Genomic DNA, 20,778 nt, shown 5'->3' with positions numbered 1-20,778 from the left:
GGGCGGCGGCGGACTGCGGAGACGCGGCGGCGCGCGGGGCGGCGCAGAGCGTTCTCGGCGCGGCGCGGAGCGGAGTGGCCGGCATCGGGCCGCAGGGGGCGCGGGCCGGGGCCGGGGCCGGAGCGGAGCCGGAACCGAGCCCGGGGTCGGGCCCGGGGAGCCGGAGCCGGGGCCGGGCGGAGAGCAGCCATGGCGCCGCGCAGGGCCGGGGCCCGCGCCGCTGCGGGCGGCCTGGGCGCCGAGTAGCCGGGCCGGGCCGGAGCGCGGGCAGCGGCGGCGACGGAGGCAGCTGCGCCCGCGCCCCCCGCCCTCCCAGGCCCCGCGCCCCGCGCCCGGGCCGCCGGCGATGGTGACACATGCGGCGGCGGCGCGCCGGCGGCAGGACCATGGTTGAGCGCGCCAGCAAGTTCGTGCTGGTGGTGGCGGGCTCAGCGTGCTTCATGCTCATCCTGTACCAGTACGCGGGCCCGGGGCTGAGCCTGGGCGCGCCCGGCGGCCGCGCGCCGCCCGACGACCTGGACCTCTTCCCCACGCCCGACCCGCACTACGAGAAGAAGTACTACTTCCCTGTGCGCGAGCTGGAGCGCTCGCTGCGGTTCGACATGAAGGGCGACGATGTGATCGTTTTCCTGCACATCCAGAAGACCGGTGGCACCACCTTCGGCCGCCACCTCGTGCAGAACGTGCGCCTCGAGGTGCCCTGCGACTGCCGGCCCGGCCAGAAGAAGTGCACCTGCTACCGGCCCAACCGCCGCGAAACCTGGCTCTTCTCCCGCTTCTCTACGGGCTGGAGCTGCGGGCTGCACGCCGACTGGACCGAGCTCACCAACTGCGTGCCCGGCGTGCTGGACCGTCGCGACCCCGCCGCGTTGCGCACGCCCAGGTGAGCGCCCGGAGTGACGGGGTCCCAGCTAGCGGCTGCTGCCCCAGCCGTGCCCCCGCCGGGCTCCCCTGGGCCCGCTCTGCCCTCCTTGCCCTCCCTGCTCTCCTCTCCTGTACTCTTGGGGCCCCCACTCGCCGCAGCCGCTCTGGACCCCCTCCCGACCTGCTGGGCCCCCGGAGCTCTCAGTTCCTCCGCTGCGGCCCGTTGTCACCCTGCCCTCTATTCTCACCTTCTCCTCCTCCTCGCCTTTCTACTTTTCCCCCTCCACCACTCCCGCCCCCCAGGCTGCGCAGTGCCTGGGCTTCCCTTGGGTCACAGCCCACTGTCCTGGGGCCGTCACTTGCCTTGCGTCGCGGGCCAGTGTAAAATCTGGCCCGCCCCAGCTGTGGGTCCAGGCTAGCCTGGTGTCTTCGGGCGGGAAAGTGGGTTCTTTGGCGTGTGTAGCCCACCTGGAGTGTTCGCTTACCTTGGCCGCTCACACACCCGAAGCGGAAGTGAGAGAAGTGAAGTGCCTCTCCCCCTGCACCTGTGAGGCCCCCAGCCCCCCAGCCTGCCTGGAGAGGGCTGGGGAGGAGCTGCCAGGGAGGGGGGTGGGCTCTGCCTGCCGGTATGTGCAGGTAGAACAAAGGCATGAGTGTGACCTGGGGCTGGGGGCGGGGAGGAAGCAATGCTGCCTGCCCTCACCAGTTGGGCCAGAACCGGTTGCAAGCTCCCTCTGAAAGAGGAGCAAAAGCAGACCAACGGCTTGATTGGGGGAGCTGAGTTGGTCAGGGGTACCTATTCAACCAGACACTTTCCTTGGGGGCCCCCCATTTCTGTGGAGGTTGGAGGCATAGGGCTGACCTGTGTGGGGGCAGCTCTCCTGGGAGGCACTTTGTAACCACAACCGCAGAGGGCAGTCTGGGTTTCCAGTGCTTAAAAGTTGGATTCTTTTCTCCTGTTCATATTGGGGCTCTGGGGGCCTTCTCCCCATGATATCTGGGCTGGGAAGAGCCAGGAGTGAGGTCTTCTTGCCTGTCCTTTGTTTATATTCTATATTTGTCTTAGGACTGCACTTACAGCCAGGCTGGGGGTGGGGGAGCTTATGTGAGCTGTGTAGCTGTGTTTGTTGGCACTCTTCTGGGTCAAGAGGGGGCAGGGTCTCTGGTGTGTTTGGGGGATAAAGGTTGAGGATCTGGCCAGTCCACAGTGAAACGTGGTCCATGGCATTGCTCCTCTGCTCAGCTCTTCAGTTCTCCTGTGGTCTTTCCCTGACTGTCAGGAAATTAGGGCCATGGAGCTGGAGACAGAGGTCATCTTACTTTCCCTTGGCTGCCCCACCCCCTGCCCCCAGATGGCAGCTCGAGCCTGCGAGGTGATGTTCCAGGTCTCTTAAGTCCCCACTGGTAACAGATCTACCACCCCAAAGCCCTTAAAGCCTTGCTTCCTGTTCAGCACTTGGTCTGCTCTGCATGGGTGCGCTTTCCTAGTGTAGCACCCACCTCCCACACCTTTGCCCCTGGGGCCAGCCACTCTCTGCTAGACTAAGCCAGGTCTGGAGTTTGCAGCTGCTGGCCTACCAGGACTGTAGTCCCCCAGACCTGGGCACGGACCAACCCAAATAGGCCCGGGTGGGCACCTCCCTGCCTTCAGTAGTGGGGATGGGGGTAGGCACCATCCTGTCTGCCAGAGGGAATTAGCGTGGGAGACTCCCAGAGGGGACAGTGTGCAGAATTTGTTCTGGGGGCTGCCAAGACTGGGACACTCTCTGTAGCCTATTTCCTGAGGCTGTTTCCCTTTGGGTCACCAGGATGAAGGGCCCCCTGACCTCCCTTCTCTGGAGTTTGTCCACCAGAGAAGGAGGCCCAGCCACCCTTGCAGACAAGAGCCCGGAGACCAAGTGGAGCAGACAGAGCCCCCAGGTGCTGCACGAGGGAGGCCCAGCACCCCCTCCTCAGGGTGGGTGTGTGTAGCAAGAATAGAAAATGCCGTGCCTAGTCAGCCAGATGCCTCTTGCTATGGTGGGCTGCCATCCCCTCTGCCTGGAAGTTGCTGAGCTCAGCAGCATGCAGGCCAGGTGGAGGAGGGGTTTCCAGGGTCCTCAGGAGGCCCTTCCTCTCCTGTCCACTTTCGGAGTGGGCTGTGCCATGAGGCAGGTGACAGAGCTTCATCTTCCTGTGCTGTTCTCCCCCGCCCCCTTCATTTCTGTTCCAGGCGCTAGGTAGATTGCTTTTTTAATGAGCTTCCCTGAGAGGCCAGGGTAATCTTGGCTTTGTGTGTTTATAAGCCTATCGGACTGAGGTTCACCTGCTGAGTGTTCCCCTAGTCTGGGGCTGGACCAGGGTGCTTTGAAGGTCAGGATGCAGTTCTCTCACCTGCCCCAGGGACCCAGCACCTCTCTGGATGAATATTGTCAGTGGCCAGATTCCATGGGATGCCTGGTTTCGGGAGCTCCAGATGTTACCCTCGTTCTCCTTCCAGCAGACCAGGGCTTGCCCTGCCCCATGGCCCTGTGGGTGCTGGAGTGACCACCTGGCTGGGTAACTGCGGAGGGGATAGGCCTGGCTCCAAGAGCCACCCTGACAGGGCCCTGGGGGTCTGGGCTTAGGGTGAGGACCTTTCCTTCCTCCCTGGTCCCCCGGGCCAAGCATGTTGCAGGGTGTGAATGAATGCTTCCCTGCCATAAGGAGTGCTTCTAGAAACTCCACCAAGCCTCTCCCACTCCTGGTGCTAGTGACTCAGTGGATTGGGGGTGTCCACAGCTCCAGAACCTCCCTATCACACGGCATCAGCCTTGGGGGTTCTAAGCTGGGCAGGTGTTGAGGTGACAAACTTCAAGATGAGGAGACGTACTTTCCTGGAATACAGTTTTGCAGCTTCTAGCAGTGGTTAGTACTTCCTAAGTTGAAAGAGAGAAAAAGGTGCGTGAGCAAAGCATCAGTAGGTCCCTGTTATGGACTGTGTCCATTGAGGGGGCTGTCACACCTGCTAGCATCAGCCAGTGTGCTTGAAAGGCTCCCAGGAAGGACTGACCTTGGAGTAGTGAGGCTGCCCATAGGCAGCAGGCAGGTGGCCGGCCAGCTGTTGCCAAGGGCCACTTCGGTTAGTGTCTCTGCACCCCATGCTCCATGTCACTTCATAGAATCAGAATGGCGCTCCTAACGGCCAGAATGTCTCTCCTTCCTCTCCCCATTTGCCTAAAGGGGACAGAAGAGAAGACACGGATCTGGCCTGGGTGGCCCTGGAAATGTTCCTAAAATTGTGTAGCCTTCATTTGGAGCCACCAGGGGCATTTGGGTCCCCAGTATGGCTTCCGGGAGCCCCTCGTGGGCTCCCAGCATCTGTGATACTGCTGTGTAGGAGCCCTAGAATCGATGGCCTGTACCCTCCCAGTCTCCAGCCTCTTTTCTGGTCATGTACCCTCCGCTATCCTGAGTTCCTCTGTGTTCCAGAAATCTGCCAGTGCTCTCAGCTGAGCCTTTGCTACCTTCTGCCCCGGCATGCTGTCCTCTCCTCCCACTCCTCTGCTGGCTCCTCCTCTCCCCTCAGCCTCAACCCTGCTGCCCCTTCCTCCAGGAAGCCTTCCCTGGCAGCACCCTGTTGCCTTAGATGCCCTTGGCCATCCTGACATGTCCACAGCATGTTGGCACTGGCCGGATGCTGAGTGGGTACTGCCCACATGTTGGCACCAACTAGAATGTTCTCTTCCTGGCCCCCACCCTCTCCAGGAGCTGTGCCCCTCCATGAGTCCTCTAATGAATGAGATTCGAGTCAGCCTTGAGTGCAGTGCTGGGCCCAGCCAGGTTGGGCAGACTTAAGATTGGGGCATTTTTGTAACAATTCTTTCTGCAGCGCTCAACAATTTCCACCTTGCCTTCACAATTACTCTCTTACGTGTGATCAAGGGACAAAGCCCGCATTTGCTTACACTGGGGCAGATGTTACCTAGAGCATGTGACTGGAACCCACGAATGGGGCCCAGCCACCTAAGGGACCTGGATGGAGTGTCACCATGGCCTGAATCGCCTAGGGAAGCCTTGTGTGGAGATGAGGGGACTGTGAGGTCAAGATGTTCAGAATTAGATTTTCATTCATAGCCAAAACAAAACACATCTTCTTTTTAGGCAAATGCACAAGAAGGCAAACTTTCAATTAGCTTACTGACAATTATGTTAAATGGTGCTCTGGCTTGTGGAATTAGCTGTGTAACTCATGCTTTCTTTAAAGCACCAAAGACTTGCAAGACCAGGGCTTCCTGTCCTTCTAGGCCCCTCACTTGTAAAACCTGGGGCCACGCAGAGTAGGCTGGACCACTGTGCTATAGCGGGGCTGGCTCTGATCTGGGGACTGTCTGCTCCCCGGTCAGGGAGCCTTTCCCAGGGGGCGCAGCTCCTACCCCTGGGGCCTGTGAGGCTCCTTGTCTTTTTCTTTCTTTCTCAGTTGGTGGTGTGAGAGATTTAGCTGCTCTACTTGGGGAGTGGCAGGCGGTCAGCAGAGGCCTGGCTTTGTCATCCTTAAGGGACCCTGAGTCTTTTTCTTTCACATCTTACCCTCTTGTTGTTGTTGTTGTGATGATTATGTGATAATTGGGAGGAAAACATAAAAGAGAAAAGAAAACTGACTATTCCTCACACATGCTTTTTTTTTTTTTTTACTATAATTGAAACCTAATGTGAATTCTCCATAAATGTTGTTACTTCTTATTAAAAACTTAATGTTTTAGTAGCTGCAGACGACCCCCCCGGGTGCGTTGTTAGTTCTGCTGTGCTGTTGAACGTGCAGATTTCCCGTTTCTGGCTCCTGTAAGTAATGCTAGAGTGGATGTCCTTGTGTGTAAATGTTTTGCCTAGCTCTCATTTCCTTTGTAAGTTCCTAGGAGTGGAATTTCTGAGTTGAAAGGTCTGAAGGTTTAAATACTGTCAGTGTAAGTGTGAAGTTACTTTTCAGGAAGTCTGTGCCTTACCATGTTGCCACGTGTGGTATTTGAGTGCCTGTTTAGTATTGAATGGTGTTGTGGGTTTGAAAAGAGTCTACTTTCTTAAATCAGCAAAATAACGTCTCTCTGTGGTTTTTATCAAAAAGTCCTGCTTCGTGCAAGCACTGTCAGGGCTGGTCTAAACTTCAGGGGGTTTGGGAGGATCCAGGCCCAGTCACCCCAGTACCTGCTCATCTGGTCACGGATATCTGCTTTTCGGCCCTCCCCAGAGAGCCAGGTGCAGCTCTGCCATTTGGGGTCTGAAGGAAAGGGGTGGTGGGCTATGGGGGACCCAAATCTGAGTAAGCCAGGGTGCAGAAGGGAGGCTGGCTCTTCTCCCCCAAGCACTCAGTGGGTACTTGGAATGGATCATCTCATTTGGCCCCACCACCCCAACGATGCAGGCGTATGACGATTGTCCCAGTTTCCCATATGAGGAAGTCAAGGCCCAGAAAACTTGGGGAACTTGCAGAGTGCCTCAGCTTGGAGAGTCTGTCCTGAAGCCTGTGTGCCCCGCCAGCCCTCTGCTGCACCACCTCCCCCCCGCCCCCAGCCGGGAAGACTGTCTGTGGGTGAGAACAATAGCCAACCGTTCAGGCAGACCAGCCAGGTTCAGCACATGCAGCTTCCAAGACCCTGGGCAGACAGGGGCAATTTCACGTGCAGGCCTGTGTCACTGCTTTACTGGGAAACATCTGGCGGCCTTCACCGGAGTAGCAGTAAGACAAGAATCAGGCCACATCCTCCTGGCTCTGGCAAGGTAGTGCCGGCAGGGTTTGCCGATGTGTGCGCTTCTGGCTGCCATCTGCGGCAGCGAGCAGGGGCCTCCAGCGCTGCCTGGCCGGTGCCCCCCCCCATGCTGCCACTCCCATATGATCGGCTTGTCCCCAGGTGGTCCTGAGGGCCTGCAGCCACCAGCCCGCCACCTGGCCCTGTTGGAGGGGCTGTGTGATTCCGGCCGGGACACGATTCCGCTGGTCTGTGGAGAGTTCGAGAAATGGGAAGGGCACTCAGGCTCTCTCCTGAGAGGGTGGTTTCTGAGTACTTCTTCTCAGCAATTGTTTATAACCACGTGGATCCTTCTTATTGGCAACCCTGCTCCCCTTTTCCTTGAGGCCTATAGCTCAGCCTCACTTGCCGGCACTTACAGATGAGGAGATGTGTTTGCAGGAACGTTTCTGTCTCTCCAGACCCTTGTTCTTGCCTCTGCCAGAACTCCATTGGCTCTTTTTCTTCCTGTTAAGTTTTTGCTCTCTGTTTGGGTTGCCAGGGCCCCTGGGGTGAGATGCGGTCCCAGCTACAAAGATACAGAGGCCCAGGCACTGGTGTCCAGGCTGTCCCGGAATGTAGGCCTGTCACTTTCGGGCTGTGGTCTGATTTCTCTGTTCTCCCAAGGTCCCTGGTATGGCTGTGTCCCAAGTCCCTAGCTTGCAGGGCTGGTTATTCTGGAAGTGTGGCGTGCACATAGACACACACCAGAGAGTTGGCATGCTGATCCCAGGCCGCCCGCCCACCATGGGCAGCTGTTAGAGGACATCAGGACCAGCCAGGTGGCGGTGGGCGTAGGCTGCCCAGCCACTGAAGACCACACACATCCTGCCCCAGCCTGGGCCTGGGGCCTGTTTTCCTCGATGGGGGAGCAGAAAGCAGCCGGGGCAGCCCTTCTCTCCCACGCCACCCGCTGCCCCTGGCCAGGCTCCGGCCAGCTCTGGGTGCTAGGAGCTCTGCTTCGGAGGCACAGCCCTGCAGGTCAGCGAGCATCCCTTCCCTGCAGTGCTGTCTGCTTCTGCCTCTCTTGAGGCTTCCTCCAGAGCGCCTGGACCGCTTGCAGGCCCCACCCCCACCCCAGCTGCTGGTCCTTCATTCGTTTAGCCAACCATCCTGGGTCTGGGGCCTCTGTTCACCAGGGCTGCCTGTGGGCACTGACATGCCCAAATTCCCCAGGAGCTCATGGGCCGTGTCTATGTAGACGGGGCTCTGAGGCCCCAGTGAGGACAGAGAGACAGGTGGGACTCGACTTTGGGTTCCATCCAGAGGGTCCAGGCAGCAGCTCGGGGCCTCCACAAGGAAGCAGAGGAGGAGAGAGGAACCCCCTGGGCAGCCTTTCTCACCTTAGGTCTGAGCCTGTTTCCGCATCTCAAAAGTGGGGTATGGAGTTCGTCATTTGGTTCTCTAGAGGAACCAGTGACTTGTTATCCATGACCTCCGGGACTGCGTAGTCCTTCCAGCCCCAGATTGTGTTTGGGTCTTAAAGGAGCCGCTCTCTAACCCCTTAGAATTCTGTGATCTGAGGGGGAGCATGGGCCTCATGGCCCAGGAGCGGGGCCCAGGCCCTCGGGTGTAAAGCGGGCTGTCAGTGACTTGCCACGGCCCAGCGGGAGGCTGGCTGTGGGGACGGGGCGGGGGCTTCAGTGAGAGGCGGCCCCTGACAGCTGTGCATCTGGCCTGGCTCTGAGGGCCGCACGTGAGCCGCACAGCTGCCTCCGTGTCTTTTCACAGGGAGTCAAAAGGCCCAACCGGGGGCGGGTGGGGCGGAATCACAGCAAATCAGTAATTGTCTAGAAAGATAGTAACTAGAGAGATTAAAAGTCTGGAGCTAATTGTTTATAAAGCTGTAGAGTTGAAGGGGGTCAGTGGGCAGGCAGGAGCTGGGGACTCTGGTGTCTCTGGAGACAGCCCCGATGCACCAGGGTGGACATTTGAACGTCTGAGCTCTTGAGTCACAGCAGTCTGGGACTGGATATGCCTGGAACTCTCTGAGCCTTGTTGCCCTTGCCTGCCTGGGTGTAGCAGGAGGCATCGGACAAGCCAGACCCCAGCAGGTAGCCAGCTCCATAAGCTTCTCTCTGCCCACCGTGGCCTGGAGGGACAAAGGCCATCCACAGGCAGCCCAGCAGCGAAGAAGCCAGCAGGAGGAAACGGCTCAAAGCAGGTGGGAGAGCAGGAACAGCGGGTGGTCAGGGTGGACAGCAGAGCAAGGGTGGGGGCCCAGGCTTGGAGCCGGACCCAGCTGGGTCAAATCCTGACTCTGCCAGTCACAAGCTCTGTGACCTCGGTTTCCCCATCTGTAAAATGGGCACACTGATAGTGCCTGCCTCAGAGTTGGAACTGTGCCTGGTGCTGGAGACTTTTTTGCAAGAGGCCACAGTGCATCCCCTCTCTCTGGACAGGGAAGGGTCCTTCAGGGCCAGCTAGGCATTTGGCACCTGTTGTTGTCAGCTTGAGGGCCAGCAGGGGGCTTCCTTACAGCACCCGAAGTCTGGGTAGCTAGGGTCCCATTATGTGGGACATCCACCAAGCATCACTGGCCTTCCGACATGACAACCTGAGATGCGAGATGTGCCATGCTTCGGCCATGGGGGTGTCCTGCTCACCCCGGGCTTTGGCATTGGGGACCACCCTGTTCCTTCCCATCAGGGGCTTCGCTGTGCTTCCTCCCTGGATGTCGAGAAAGCCCTGGGCTGTGCTCACCCTCCCACAGGTGTTGATGTGTGATGTGGCAGGCTCGTGTTTTCACTTGGTGATGGCCGTGGTCTGTGCTGCCAGTCCCTCTGTCCTCCCTGCAAGCTTAACACAGGGGCACCCAGGCAGCCTGCTGTGGCTCCCCTCTGCCACCCCGCCCCCCTCACCACTGTGTGCGTTTCATGGTTTTCGGCCCCCTTTTTTAGATTTTCACCTCAGACGCGTATCCCTTAAACAGCACCCAGCACTGTTGACGCGCTCTCCAGAACCTGCATCAGACTGTACTTGACCTTCTGCAACTTGCTTTCTTCACTCAGCCTTGTTGTTGAGATTTATCCACGTTGGTCCATGACATGCATATTTAATTCGTTGACTGCTGGACTTAACATCAAGTTTGTCTAGACGCACCTCTTTTCCTCCCGTGCTTTGTTCCAAGAGCAGACAGGAGTAGCGTTTCACAGACCAGGTGGCAGTGGCCAGGCCTGGCCTCCCGTCCTCGTGTGTCCCTAGGAGTGGGCTGGGGGACAGGTGGTCCATGACTGGTGCTCTCCAGTCTGGCTCCTCAGACTCCCAACACCGTGCCTGAGGTTCATCCCCCACACCGTGCCGGCATGCCCCCACCGCGTGGCCTGTAAGACACGGTCATCTTTGTCAGGCCAGCAGCTGTGAGATGGACCGCTGTGGTCTTAGCGCCTGACCCTGTGGCTGGTGAGACAGGCATCCCGTTACCAGGTTGCCGCCACTGAGGTTCCCCCCGCCACTTACCTGTTTGTGTCTCTGGGCTGTTTACTGCCCTGAGGGGTGGTGTGTCCTCCTCGCGTCTCCTGGTACCAAGTTCTGTGGGTGCCGTGCTTGCCAGGCCTCTCCTCCCTACTGTCCTTCCACCCTGCAAGTCATCCTGAGCATTTGGTTTACTGATGCCTGTGCTGGTGTGGGCCAGGCGGGCCCACCAGGCCTCCTTCCTCCAGCCGATGGCACCGAGTGCACATGCAGGGGATGGAGGGGAGTGAGCCCCTGTGGGACCCCATGTGGTTGGAGCTCAGCCAGAAGACTGAGTAGATAGACAGATGGCTGACTAACCAGCCGTCCTTCCTACAGGAGGAACACCCCCAGGGCCTTCCTTGGAAGTCCTCAGCAGCACCGGGCAGCTGCTGCTTGAGCCCAGCCCAGAAGGCCAAACAAGTCCGCCATCCTCCTGCCTGTCGTCTCGCACCCATAGATCCTGGTTGTTGGGGCCCCTGTGAGACTGGATTGGGAAAAGGATCCTGCACTCAAAACCAGAGTCTGGAAACCACTGCTCTGAGGTCATAGGAGCCTCCTTCCCGCCCAGTGGAAACCTAGGCAGGGCTTCCCCAGAGCGAGGCCTGTGTCACTCCCCAGCCTGGCCGAGGAGCCAGACACCACTGCCTTAGCCCCAGTCTGGTGCCTGGTCCCTGTCTGCTGCAGCCACACCCCAGGGCTGTCCCTGCATGGCCCTTCTCTGTGGATGAGGTTCCTGTACCCTCCTCTCATCCCTGAGCCTTAGAATGTACCCCACCCGCGCTTAGCCCCACGTGGCCCCAGCCCAGTATGTGCAGCATTTGCTTCTAGACCACATCCTCAGTTGGCCCATACATCGCTGTCCATCTGAGAATTAGCTCCTGCCACCACAGGGCTCATGGGGCCCCAAGAACAAACGTGGGCAGCGGGTGGGCATCTCCCCTCTGAGTTATGAGCTTGAGAGCCTCACGTATAAATACTGACTTTTCTGGAGCACTGGTGTCCTTGGGAGAGGAGGACCAGCAAACATTGAGTTTGGCGTTTGCATCCCAGCAGCAAGAGGTGGCATGGGTGTCGTCTTAGAGCAGTGAGGCCGGCTGAGGCCCCGTGGTATTTTCTCTGGAATCCTGCTCCCCATTCCCCGTGGGGGAAACTTTGCACCAGTAGGCGGAGGCCCTCCAGCCAGACAGCAGCTAATGGAGGGGGGTTTGTGTGAAGTGAAGGTGCTGTGCCACGTGCACCCCGCTTACAGGACAAGCAGGTGTCCTCGCCTGGAGGGCACAGGTCAGGGGCAAAGAGTGACTGTACTGACCGCCACACCCGCCCATGGCCAGGCCGTCCTTGCTTACGCCTCTCTCTCAGGGGCCCCACTTGACAGATAAGAAAACCGGGGCTCAGAGAGCCTGAGTAACTTGTCACTTGGCCGAGGTGGGATTCACACACAGGCCTCTGGCTCCGGGGCTTCCTGTTAACCCCTCCCCAGGGTCCCCACCTGGAAGGGGAGAGCCAGGCATCTCGTGGGCACAGGGTTCAAGCCCAGCACTCTGCCTGCCGTGGTGAAGGGTTACAGGGCTGCTTCAAGGGTGGGCTTTCCCAGGAGCCCAAGATGGTACAGTGGGGATCAAGGGCAGGTGGAACAGAGGAAGGGCAGAGCAGATGGCTTCCCAGAGGAATTTGCTGTGAGGAGAGGCCCTGCCCAGGCAGGCACAAAGCCGGCGAGGCGGTGGGCCACTGCTGAGGGCGCTCCTGCCCTACGTGGAGAGCCGAGGCCTCACCCGTGCAGCCTCAAACCCTTGCCACAGCCCTCCTTCCTGCCCAGCCCACGGCAGCCCTCTGGGACCCCTCGTCCCAAAGAGGAGTGGCCACAGCTCCGGGCACAGGCCCCCTCCGCCTGTCCTGTGTTCCCTTGTGGCCGGCAGGCAGGCAGGCAAGCAGGTCTGGGCAGCTTGTTCTACTCGTACAAGTCCAGACAGAAGGCTGCTTGCCGGCCCACCATCTGAACCCTGAAAGTTCAGGGCCTACTGAGTCCTGCTCTAACCCATTCGACACAAGCATTCAGGAAGCCGTCTTGTAAGGGAAAGTTTGTTCCTTCGCTTTCCTGGAAGCTAGGCTGACAGTATGCCCAGTGGAAAACGCCGTTTTTATCAAGTAAAAAGTGGTCAGGTTTTAGCCAAGTGGAAACAAGGAGGGTGGTGGGATGGATGTGGGGCTGTTCAGAGCAGAAGCAGACGCCTGTCCTCGAGCAGTTGATGGGTGGAGAACCCAATGGGCATCAGGCAGGGCTTCACCCAGAGGCACAAAATGCACACCAGGCCAGCAGAATCCCAGAATATGAGAGCTTTGCAAAGAGGCCCTCGTGTCCTTCTGGCTCATGGGCCCTCTCTCACCTCATGGAGGTGAGATGCACAGAAGACTCGAGAAGCAGAGACCAGCAGCCAGTGCCTTGGGCTCCCTCACACGCCACCACGTCTGTCTGGAGGACGGGCACTGTCCATGCGGCCCAGTCTGAACCACAGAGCAGTTCCGCATTTGGCATGGGCTCTCCACAGACCAAAGAACCCCACCTGGCTAGGGGAGATGGGCCTTGTGTGGCGCGGCAAGGTTGAGCAGGCTCCTGTCATCCCTCTCACCAGCCCTCTGTTCTCTGCGTGCTCCCCAGCCTGAGCCCTGCCGTCTCCGGCCACTGTGTCCGTCCGCCCGCCAGGCCAGAGGCAGCCTGTGGTGGGGCTAGGGCTGCAGACAGGGTTGACTTCACGGCCCTTCCAGTGTGCCACAAATGGGATGGCCGGGTTGGGGTGGCGCTGCAGCCCAGCCAGCATCCTGCAGAACAGCACCCTGGCCATTCAAGACACCGTGTGAGCTGTTCCAGGTCATTTCTAGAGGAAGTGCTCCCCAGGAGGATCAGTGGCTTACCAGAGAGCCTAGGGATGATGGCCTCCTCTGGCCTGCTTCAGCTCTGAGCCCCAGCCGGGCCACAGAGCCAGCTGGTGTAGGAGCCTGAGCCTTGTGGGCCGGCAGCTGTTGCCTGCCGAGGTAACAGGAAATCCCGGCCTTAACCAGCCTGGGCTTTGTGCATGGAGCCTTGTGAGTTGTTTTAATTCATTCAGTAGGTTTTTCCTGAGCCCTCGTTCCGTGCAGTCTTGAGAGGGGTACCAACATCAGATGGAGATCGTCATCCTCGCCTTTCCCCGCCAGGGCTGCCCAGCTGTGTCTGACAGGCAACCCAGAAGCAGGAGGGCCCAGGGGTCTTGGCAGTAGGCACATCCCATGGCTTGCACTGTCAGCTCCCTCCAGTTCACAGGGGCAACATGAGGGTCTTGACCCCCTCGGGTGGCGTTTCTGCTGTCCATCTGTCAGGCCAGATGCAGATTTTCTCCAGGTTATACCAAGTTAGGGTCCTTTGACATCTTGCTCTGGCTTTAATCTGGATGCATCCTGAACCCCCACTCACCCTGCCAGGGACTTGGCACTGGCCTGCAGGGACCGAGGGGCAGGCACCGTCCAGGTCACTGGGAGGTGGCTCCACTCTTCTCCCGTCACAGAGGCCGAAGCAGAGGCTCAGGGAGTCCAGGTGACTCGCCAAAGGTCACATGGCTTAGGTAGCAGACCCGGGACTTGAACTCAGGTGTCCTGGAGCCCCATCTGGGCCCTAACCATACCCATGGCTGCAGCTGCTTGGCAGTTGTCATTGTAGAGCGTCCTCAGAGAGGGAGAGACGGTCAGGATGGGCTCGGGTGCTGCCCCTTATTGAGGGCAGACCGTTGTGGGAACGCACCTAGCCTCCTGGGCAGGGTCAGAGGTCACCCATAGCTCACCTGGTCAATCTCACAAGCGGCAAAGAGGAAGCTCAAGGCTATGGAAAATTTTGTGGTAGACCTGGAAGCCATGTTTTAAATATTTATCTGCAGGGTTTTTTCCTAGAACAGTAGTACACGCTATTGCTGGGACCTGGCCGGGGAGTCTCAGGCCTGGGACCGGGCATTCTGCCCTTGCGCTGCCTCTCTGAGTCTGTGGGACGCAGCAGCACCAGCTGAGAGTGCAGGGCCTGGCTGAAAGCCTCTGCACTGGGCCGGGCAGTGTGCAGCGAGGGGTCAGGAGGGCCGGCAGCCTTCTGTGTTCCCAGCGCCCGACTGGGTTCCAGGTGCCGGCAGGCGTTCCCGAGGGACAGGGTTGGCTTTGTGGCTCAGGCAGGAATGTTTTCTCGTTGGAGCTTGACGTTAGCTAGCGAGAGGACCCTGAGGTCAGGAGAAGCCCACTCACCTCTCTCCTCTGCACAGATTATGTACACAACCGGCAGCCACTGGCTGATAACCACAGCATCTCCCCGGGCTCCCAGCCCCCTCCCGCCCTCATGCCTGCCGTGCACATCACCCAGGAGAAGAGGTGACAGGCATGTACTCCCGCAGCAGGTGCCTTGGCCTTTCTCGTGGCCTGTGCCACGCGTCACTGCTGATCACAGGCCATCCTCCGCCCCGCAGGGCCGCAGCCTCAGGCTGGGGCTGCATTCATGGGGGTCTGGGGGACACCGGCCCCTCCCCAGGAGGGACAGCGGCTGACCACGGGCCGCACGAGGCACCACCCTCACATAGCTACACCACGGCTGCACACCCACACTCACACACGCTCCGGGCAGGAGCTCGAGCTGGGGAGCCAGCAGTGACTCAGAAACATCCTGGAACAAGAATTCCTTTTTTCCTTACGAGTGGTGGGCACTTGGGGACATTTCCTCCCATTTGAAATTCCTTCCCGCTAGCCCCCTTTAAGAGCTGAGAGATTTTTCCACTCCGTGGCTGGGCCATCCCTCCGTCCCCACCCCCTCAGAGCAGGCCAGGACTTTAAGGAAGTGTCTTTTCAAGGGAGATTTGCTGCCGTTGCAGAGGGGTGGAGGGGCAGCCTGGAGCCAAGGCAGGCCACCCCTCAGGTGCCCTGCCCGAACAGAGAGGTGGGAGGGCCGGGCTTTGTGGGAGGCTCTGTCGGGGGTCAAAGACCAGACTCCTCAGACAGCTGGACCCTGGGGCTCCCTTCCTCCTTCCTGCCCTCCCAGGAGAAGGGGCTCTGGCTATGACAGTGACAGCCATCCTTGCTTCTTAGGCAGGCATGACGGGCAGGGTCCAGTGGGTGCTCTCTGTGGCTGCCATCACCACTGTCCTCATCACACCTGAGATACGGTGCTTGTGCTCCCATGGGCAAGGACCCCCAGGCCGGGACAGGGTAAGAGGCTGTGCTGCGTTGGTGGGCTGAAGCTGGAGTGGCCGTGGCTGCCTGGGGCTCATTCCTGGGGTGGCCTCCTGGAGTGAGCGCGGGGGCCCCTGGCACTGAGGGGGCCTGGGAGCATGTATATGACTACGGGGCTGAGGGCATGGGTGACTCTGCCAGACAGGAAACCAGGCTCCGGTCATGGAGCCTACCCTGGGCACCTGCATCAGCCTGTCCCCCCTCCATCCCCCCAGGTATTTTTCAGGTCTGCTTGAAGAGATAAATACAAACAGGTAACTGGACAGATAGTTGGGTCTGAAGGCCCAGCTACCTCTCCCTTCCCCACTGGAAGAAGGGGACAGGGGTGACTAGAGACAGGCCTGGGGCAGGGGCTGTAGACCTCCAGCCACAGGAGCTGCTCAGCTGCTGGGCCAGCAGCCCCAGAGAGACCCCACACCACCAGCCCCCAGCGAGGCCCACGCCCACTACCCCCACATACAGCCCCCCAGGTAGACACACCCACTGCCCCCCACATCCCTGTCCCCAGTAGACACACACCCACCACCCCCAACATGGCCCCCCACAGTTAGACACACACACATACACCACCACACGTCAGGTAGACCAGAGGTTCAGGGTCAGGAGGGCAGGCATCTCCAGGACACCACACCTCCCCACATGGCACGCAGTGCTGGGAAAGGCCCTGCAGTGAGGCCAGTGTGCCCCATCCCTGCCAGGTTCTAGCAGGGTGGTGGTCTTTGTCCTGGGCAACAGTCTCTACTTTATCAATCCCCAGTGTTAGCCCAGGGACCTGAGGGACTTGGGGGACTGCCAAGTTGGGTTGGGGACCAAGGTCCCAGCTTCCCAACCCAGGAGCCTTCCTGTGCAATCTTGCCTACACCAGCCACGCCCCCGGTGCATGCCTTGTGTGCCTTTGATTCTGTGCAGAAGTTTGGGGTTGAAATCTCTTGGGGGTCCCTGGAAAAGTCCCCCATTTTGCATAAGGCATAGGAGAGAGCCGAATGAGGTTGGCAGAGCGGGACATAACTCATCCAGACCAGGGCCTGACATCTCCCACTGTCCCAACCTGGGCCTCAAAAGAGAAACCTGATGTTGGTTGGATGGGAGGAAGGGGGCCAGTGGTCCCTAGCCCCAAGATGTGGTGTAGGCTTTTTGCCTGCTGAGGGCTGGCGTTTTTGCTGTTGTCGACCTCGTTTCTCTGCCTGGCAGATGGACAGTGTTTTCAGGGCTGAGCGTGGGTGAGGGGCCATGAGCTGCTTTCCACCACAGCCCCCACCCTGTTGGCCTCTGTCCCACCAACAGCTGGAGTCTTTCAAGGCAGGCTGGGCCACCATGATTCACTTATGTGTCCTCGCCCTTTGCTGAGGACCTGGCACAGATTAGGTCTTGACCTTCAGAGACAGCCCTTCTTAAGCCCCACTGTGCTCCTCACCAGTGTGTGACCTCAGGCGAGGGTGACCTGTCTGTGCCTCAGTTTCCTCATCTGTCAAATGGGGCTGGGATGGACGATGCAGCCTGCTGGGGTGCCTGGAACCCAGGGGAAGGGTCCTGGGTAAGAGAGCTGTTCATTCGTCTTCCGTAAGACGTCTGGTTTGGGATAAGATTGAATTCGCAGTTTTTGTAGTTGGTAGTGCCTTCTTGCAGTTTGTTGAGAGCTGGGACAAAGGGCTCTGGTCCTGCAGCCAAGGGCCAGACCAGAGCCTCCCAGAGCCTGTTCATTCATTTCATTCATTTCATTCATTCACAGGACAGGGGAGCAGAGCACCACCTCAGGGTTGTTAGGGGTGTGAGGTCCCCTCAGCCAGTGGACTTCAGGTCACCAGTATCACATGTGATGTGAGGCGTGGTACAGAGGCTGAAGAGGGGGCTGTGTGCTCCCTTGTCCTCACAGTGAGGGATGGGTGCTTGCTGAACTCCTGCTCTGTCCAGTTAAAGAACAGAAACGGGGTTCTCAGGTCATACCCGAGTCCTGGGCTGGGTCTGTGTGCATTTCTGCCCCATCCAAAGCCAAGCCTGGTGCTCTGGGTCTTCTCTTTGGTCCTGTCATTCCCCAGGAGAGCTGAGGAAGTACCCCCCCACAACACACTCCCGCTGGGGGCAGGTTTTACTGCGTGGACTCCCCTTTGTCACGCAGTCACTGAGGGTCCCTTGGGGTGACTCTACCCAGAGAAATGGCTTCTCTCCTGAGAAGCCTGCCGTGGTTTTGTTCTTGAGGACTTGCCTGGCCCGGGGCTATATGCAGATGCCCCATCATAGAAGAGCCTTTTTTTTTTTGATTGTGTTCATATATGCATAACATAAAATTTACCATTCTAATCATTTTTTAGAAGTGCACAGTTCAGTGGTTTTAAGTTCATTCACATTGTTGTACCACTATCACCACCATCCATCTCCAGAACTTTTCCATCTTCCCAGCTGAAACTGTGCCCATTAGACACTAACTTCCTAGTGACCCCTCCTCCAGCCCTTGGCAACCACCGTCCACTCTCTGCGTCTGTGAATCTGATGACTACATACCTCCCGTAAGCGGAATCTACAGGATCTGCCTTTTTGTGGCTGGCTTATTTCACTTAGCGTCACATTGTCAAGATTTATCCACGTTGTAGCACGTGTCAGGGTTTCCTTCCTTTTCAAGGCTGGTCAGTACGCGGTTGGATGCATAGACCACATTTTACTTACCCACGCGTCTGCGGATAGACACTTGGGTTGTCTCAACCTGTCGCTGTCATAGATCGTGCTGCCGTCAACATAGGTGCACACGTTTCTGTTCAAGCCTCTGCTTGCACTTCTTTTGGGTGTATAGCTGGAAGTGGGATCGCTGGGTTATATGGTAATTTGATGTCTCACTTCTTGAGGACCTGCCGTACTATTTATATTCCCAGCAGGAATGCTTCAGGAGTCTGCTTTCTGCACCGGAGCGAGTTGGGCAGAGAGCCCTGACTTGGGGCCTCAGGGGAGGAGTCTGACAAAGTCTGGGCCAGACTCTGGGCCCAGAAGTTGGGGAAGGCGGAGGCACAGGACAGCTCTTAGTGGAGTTTGGGACAGGTGTTTAGCAGAGGGGACGGGGTAGGTCCCCACCCTTGGGCCCACTGGCCACCGGGCAGAGCTGAGGAAGGGCCACTATCACAGTTGGCTTGTCCCTGCAGTGGTCTTAGGTGGACCCCCCACTGGGCCCAGCCCACTGCCACCGCCACCGCCTGAGAGGTCTAACGTGGCTGTGCAGCTTCTGCCCGGCTCAGCATGGCCACAGACCCCTGCTCACGGAGCCCTCGCCTCCATGTAGCTTCCTGCCACGGAGGGTTGATTGTCAGTTCTCAGCGCCCGTGGGCAGCCCTGAAAATGTGTGCGCTCAGGTGTATGAGGTGCCGCCTTTCAGCAATGGCCTGAGGCCGCATACACGTGGGCTCTGCATGCCAGGCCCCTTTGACGTCCTCTCCACCTGTCTGTCCTGTAGGCCCTGTGCAAGCCAGCCTGCAGGAGGCTGGGGGTGCATGCCGAGTTCTCACGGCCTCAGAAACCCTGGATTTATGAGGGAGCCCTGCATAGGGTCATTTATGGCTCTGGAGGCTCCTGGGTCTCAGGCGGTAAGAGACTTAGTGCTTCTCTCCTGGGTGCGGGGGCTCCTGATGACAGGCAGGATGCTTATGACCCAGCTGGTGCCGCCTGCCGGCCTGCCGCCTTTACATGGCTGTGTTTCCTGATTCCCACCGAGGTTGGTGTCAGCTCGGGGACAGTGCAGGGGCCTTTGCCTCTGGGGACACTGCTCGGCAAATGAGGCCCCAGATGCACAGAGGGGAGCCTTCTCAGCTGGCAGGAAGGGCCACAGTAGCCCCCTGGAGGGGTGGAGGCCACCACCCTGCTGCTAACCTTCTAGACACTCTGTGGGCTGTGTGCTTATTCCCCCACTTTGAGAAGTTTTAGGAGTATGTCGGGTACGTGTTCCCACCTCTGAGTCCCCCGTGGGGCCTGGTGAGGCCACCCCTCCCTGTGGACTTCACCGCAGAGCCCCAGGCGGGACCGGCCGTGGCTCACAGAAGGTGTGGGCACCAGGAGGGCATGCACTGGGGCCTTCATGCGCGCTCCAGCATGTCCTGACCCATACGCCGTCTCGCCAGGCCTTCCTCTCCCGGGTCCCCTGGGTACCATCATGCCCTCGGGCTGTGGCCTCAGCAAGCAGAGGAGCCATCCCCAGGCCCCTCGGGGCCCATGGTTTGCTGCCGCTGCCGCGCCCTCCTCAGCAGAGAGAGGCCCCTGCTCTAGTGGGGGCGGAGCTGTGGCTTCTGGGAAGTCCGGAAGCTGCCCTGGTGACCTCCCCAGCTCTGTACAAGGAAATTGGCTGATAGGTGGGTGGCAGCCACCAAAGCAGCCACCACTGCCTGCTTTTCCTCTTGGTTTTATGGAGCAAATGCCTGCCCTTTTGTCAGTCTTAGTCCAAGACTTAGCGCCTTGGCTTTTCTCTGAGTCTTCGCTCTGCCCAGGCCCCAGGTGGCCCTAGAGCAGGTGGGGGACAGGCTGGGAGAAGAAGAACACCACGTTGTGTGACATGCCCGTGGCTGAGAGGTGGGCCAGGGCAGGAGTGTCTGAGAGGAAAGAAAAGGGGAGAAGGAGGTTCGCTGAAACCGGACTGGGACGAACAGTGCTTTTTGACAGGAGGCCGAGTGTGCAGGGGGCACTGGAAGGAGAGGAGAGCAGCTCCGCTGGGACCGTGAAGACAGAAAACCACAGGCCTTGCACAGCCACACAAAGGACCCCACACCTGGGCCTGGGCCAGCACCCAGGGCGGCCTTGGGGGTTCATTTGCAGCAGGAGTTGGAAAGGAGTTGGAGGGGCAGGCATGGGGCGGGGCAGGTGGGTGAGGAGAACACAGGGCCAGATAGGAGGAAGGTACCCAGGGGAGGGAGGCCAGCCTGGACTCGGAGCCCTAAGGAGCTCCACTCTGCTGGGGGCCTGGCAGGCAGAGGGAAACCGTTGGCCGCACCCAATGGCTGCAGCTGCGCAACCCCCCCCTTGATGTGTCAGCCCTTGCTCCCAAGGGGGTGATGTGGGGCTGATCGGGCACCCGTGGCACAGGCTGGGACCTGGTTGTGGAAGGGGTGTATGTCTTCAGATAACTCCTGGGACCCCTAGAGCCCCGCAGAAGTGCTGAGAGGGCCTGCGTTCAGCTGCACCGGGCTCAGCGGCAGTAGGGGTGGCTCTCCCTGGACCCACCCTGAGCTTCCGGCCAGCCAGGCCCACAAGGAACTCCACCAACAGGCCTCGGCCATGGGCTTTGCCCACTCTGAAGCCTGGGGAGACACACGTGTCCAGCTGGGAACCTTCGTGGGAGGGTGTGGCCAGGGGGAGGAGAGAGTGGGGCCCTCCCTCCAGGGCATGGCCACTCTGTGCTGCAGCCCCTTGGTCTTGTCTGTGGATGCCCTGGGGTATGTGACTTTCCGTGGTCAGGGCCCTGCAGTGTCCCGCTCGCTAGGTCCAGGCTATGACCCTCCTTCCCCGGCTCCCACAC

The 20,778-nt window shown here is 59.2% G+C and overlaps 1 protein-coding gene across 1 annotated transcript in view; it reads left to right on the top strand.

The window, feature by feature from the left end:
- Positions 1 to 326: 326 nt before the first annotated feature.
- Positions 327 to 20,778, top strand: part of HS6ST1 (heparan sulfate 6-O-sulfotransferase 1) — a 41,708-nt gene continuing 21,256 nt past the window's right edge. Inside the window, exon 1 of the mRNA XM_032412804.1 lies at positions 327 to 883. Within this exon, the coding sequence (XP_032268695.1) occupies positions 357 to 883 (527 nt within the window). The 5' untranslated portion in view covers positions 327 to 356. The remainder of the gene's footprint in view (positions 884 to 20,778) is intronic.

The sequence above is a fragment of the Phoca vitulina genome, unplaced genomic scaffold (genome assembly GCF_004348235.1).
Source record: "Phoca vitulina isolate PV1807 unplaced genomic scaffold, GSC_HSeal_1.0 scaffold1, whole genome shotgun sequence".
Lineage (NCBI taxonomy): Eukaryota > Metazoa > Chordata > Mammalia > Carnivora > Phocidae > Phoca > Phoca vitulina.
Note: the sequence above shows the minus strand (reverse complement) of the source record. Positions and strands in the feature narration are given on the sequence as shown.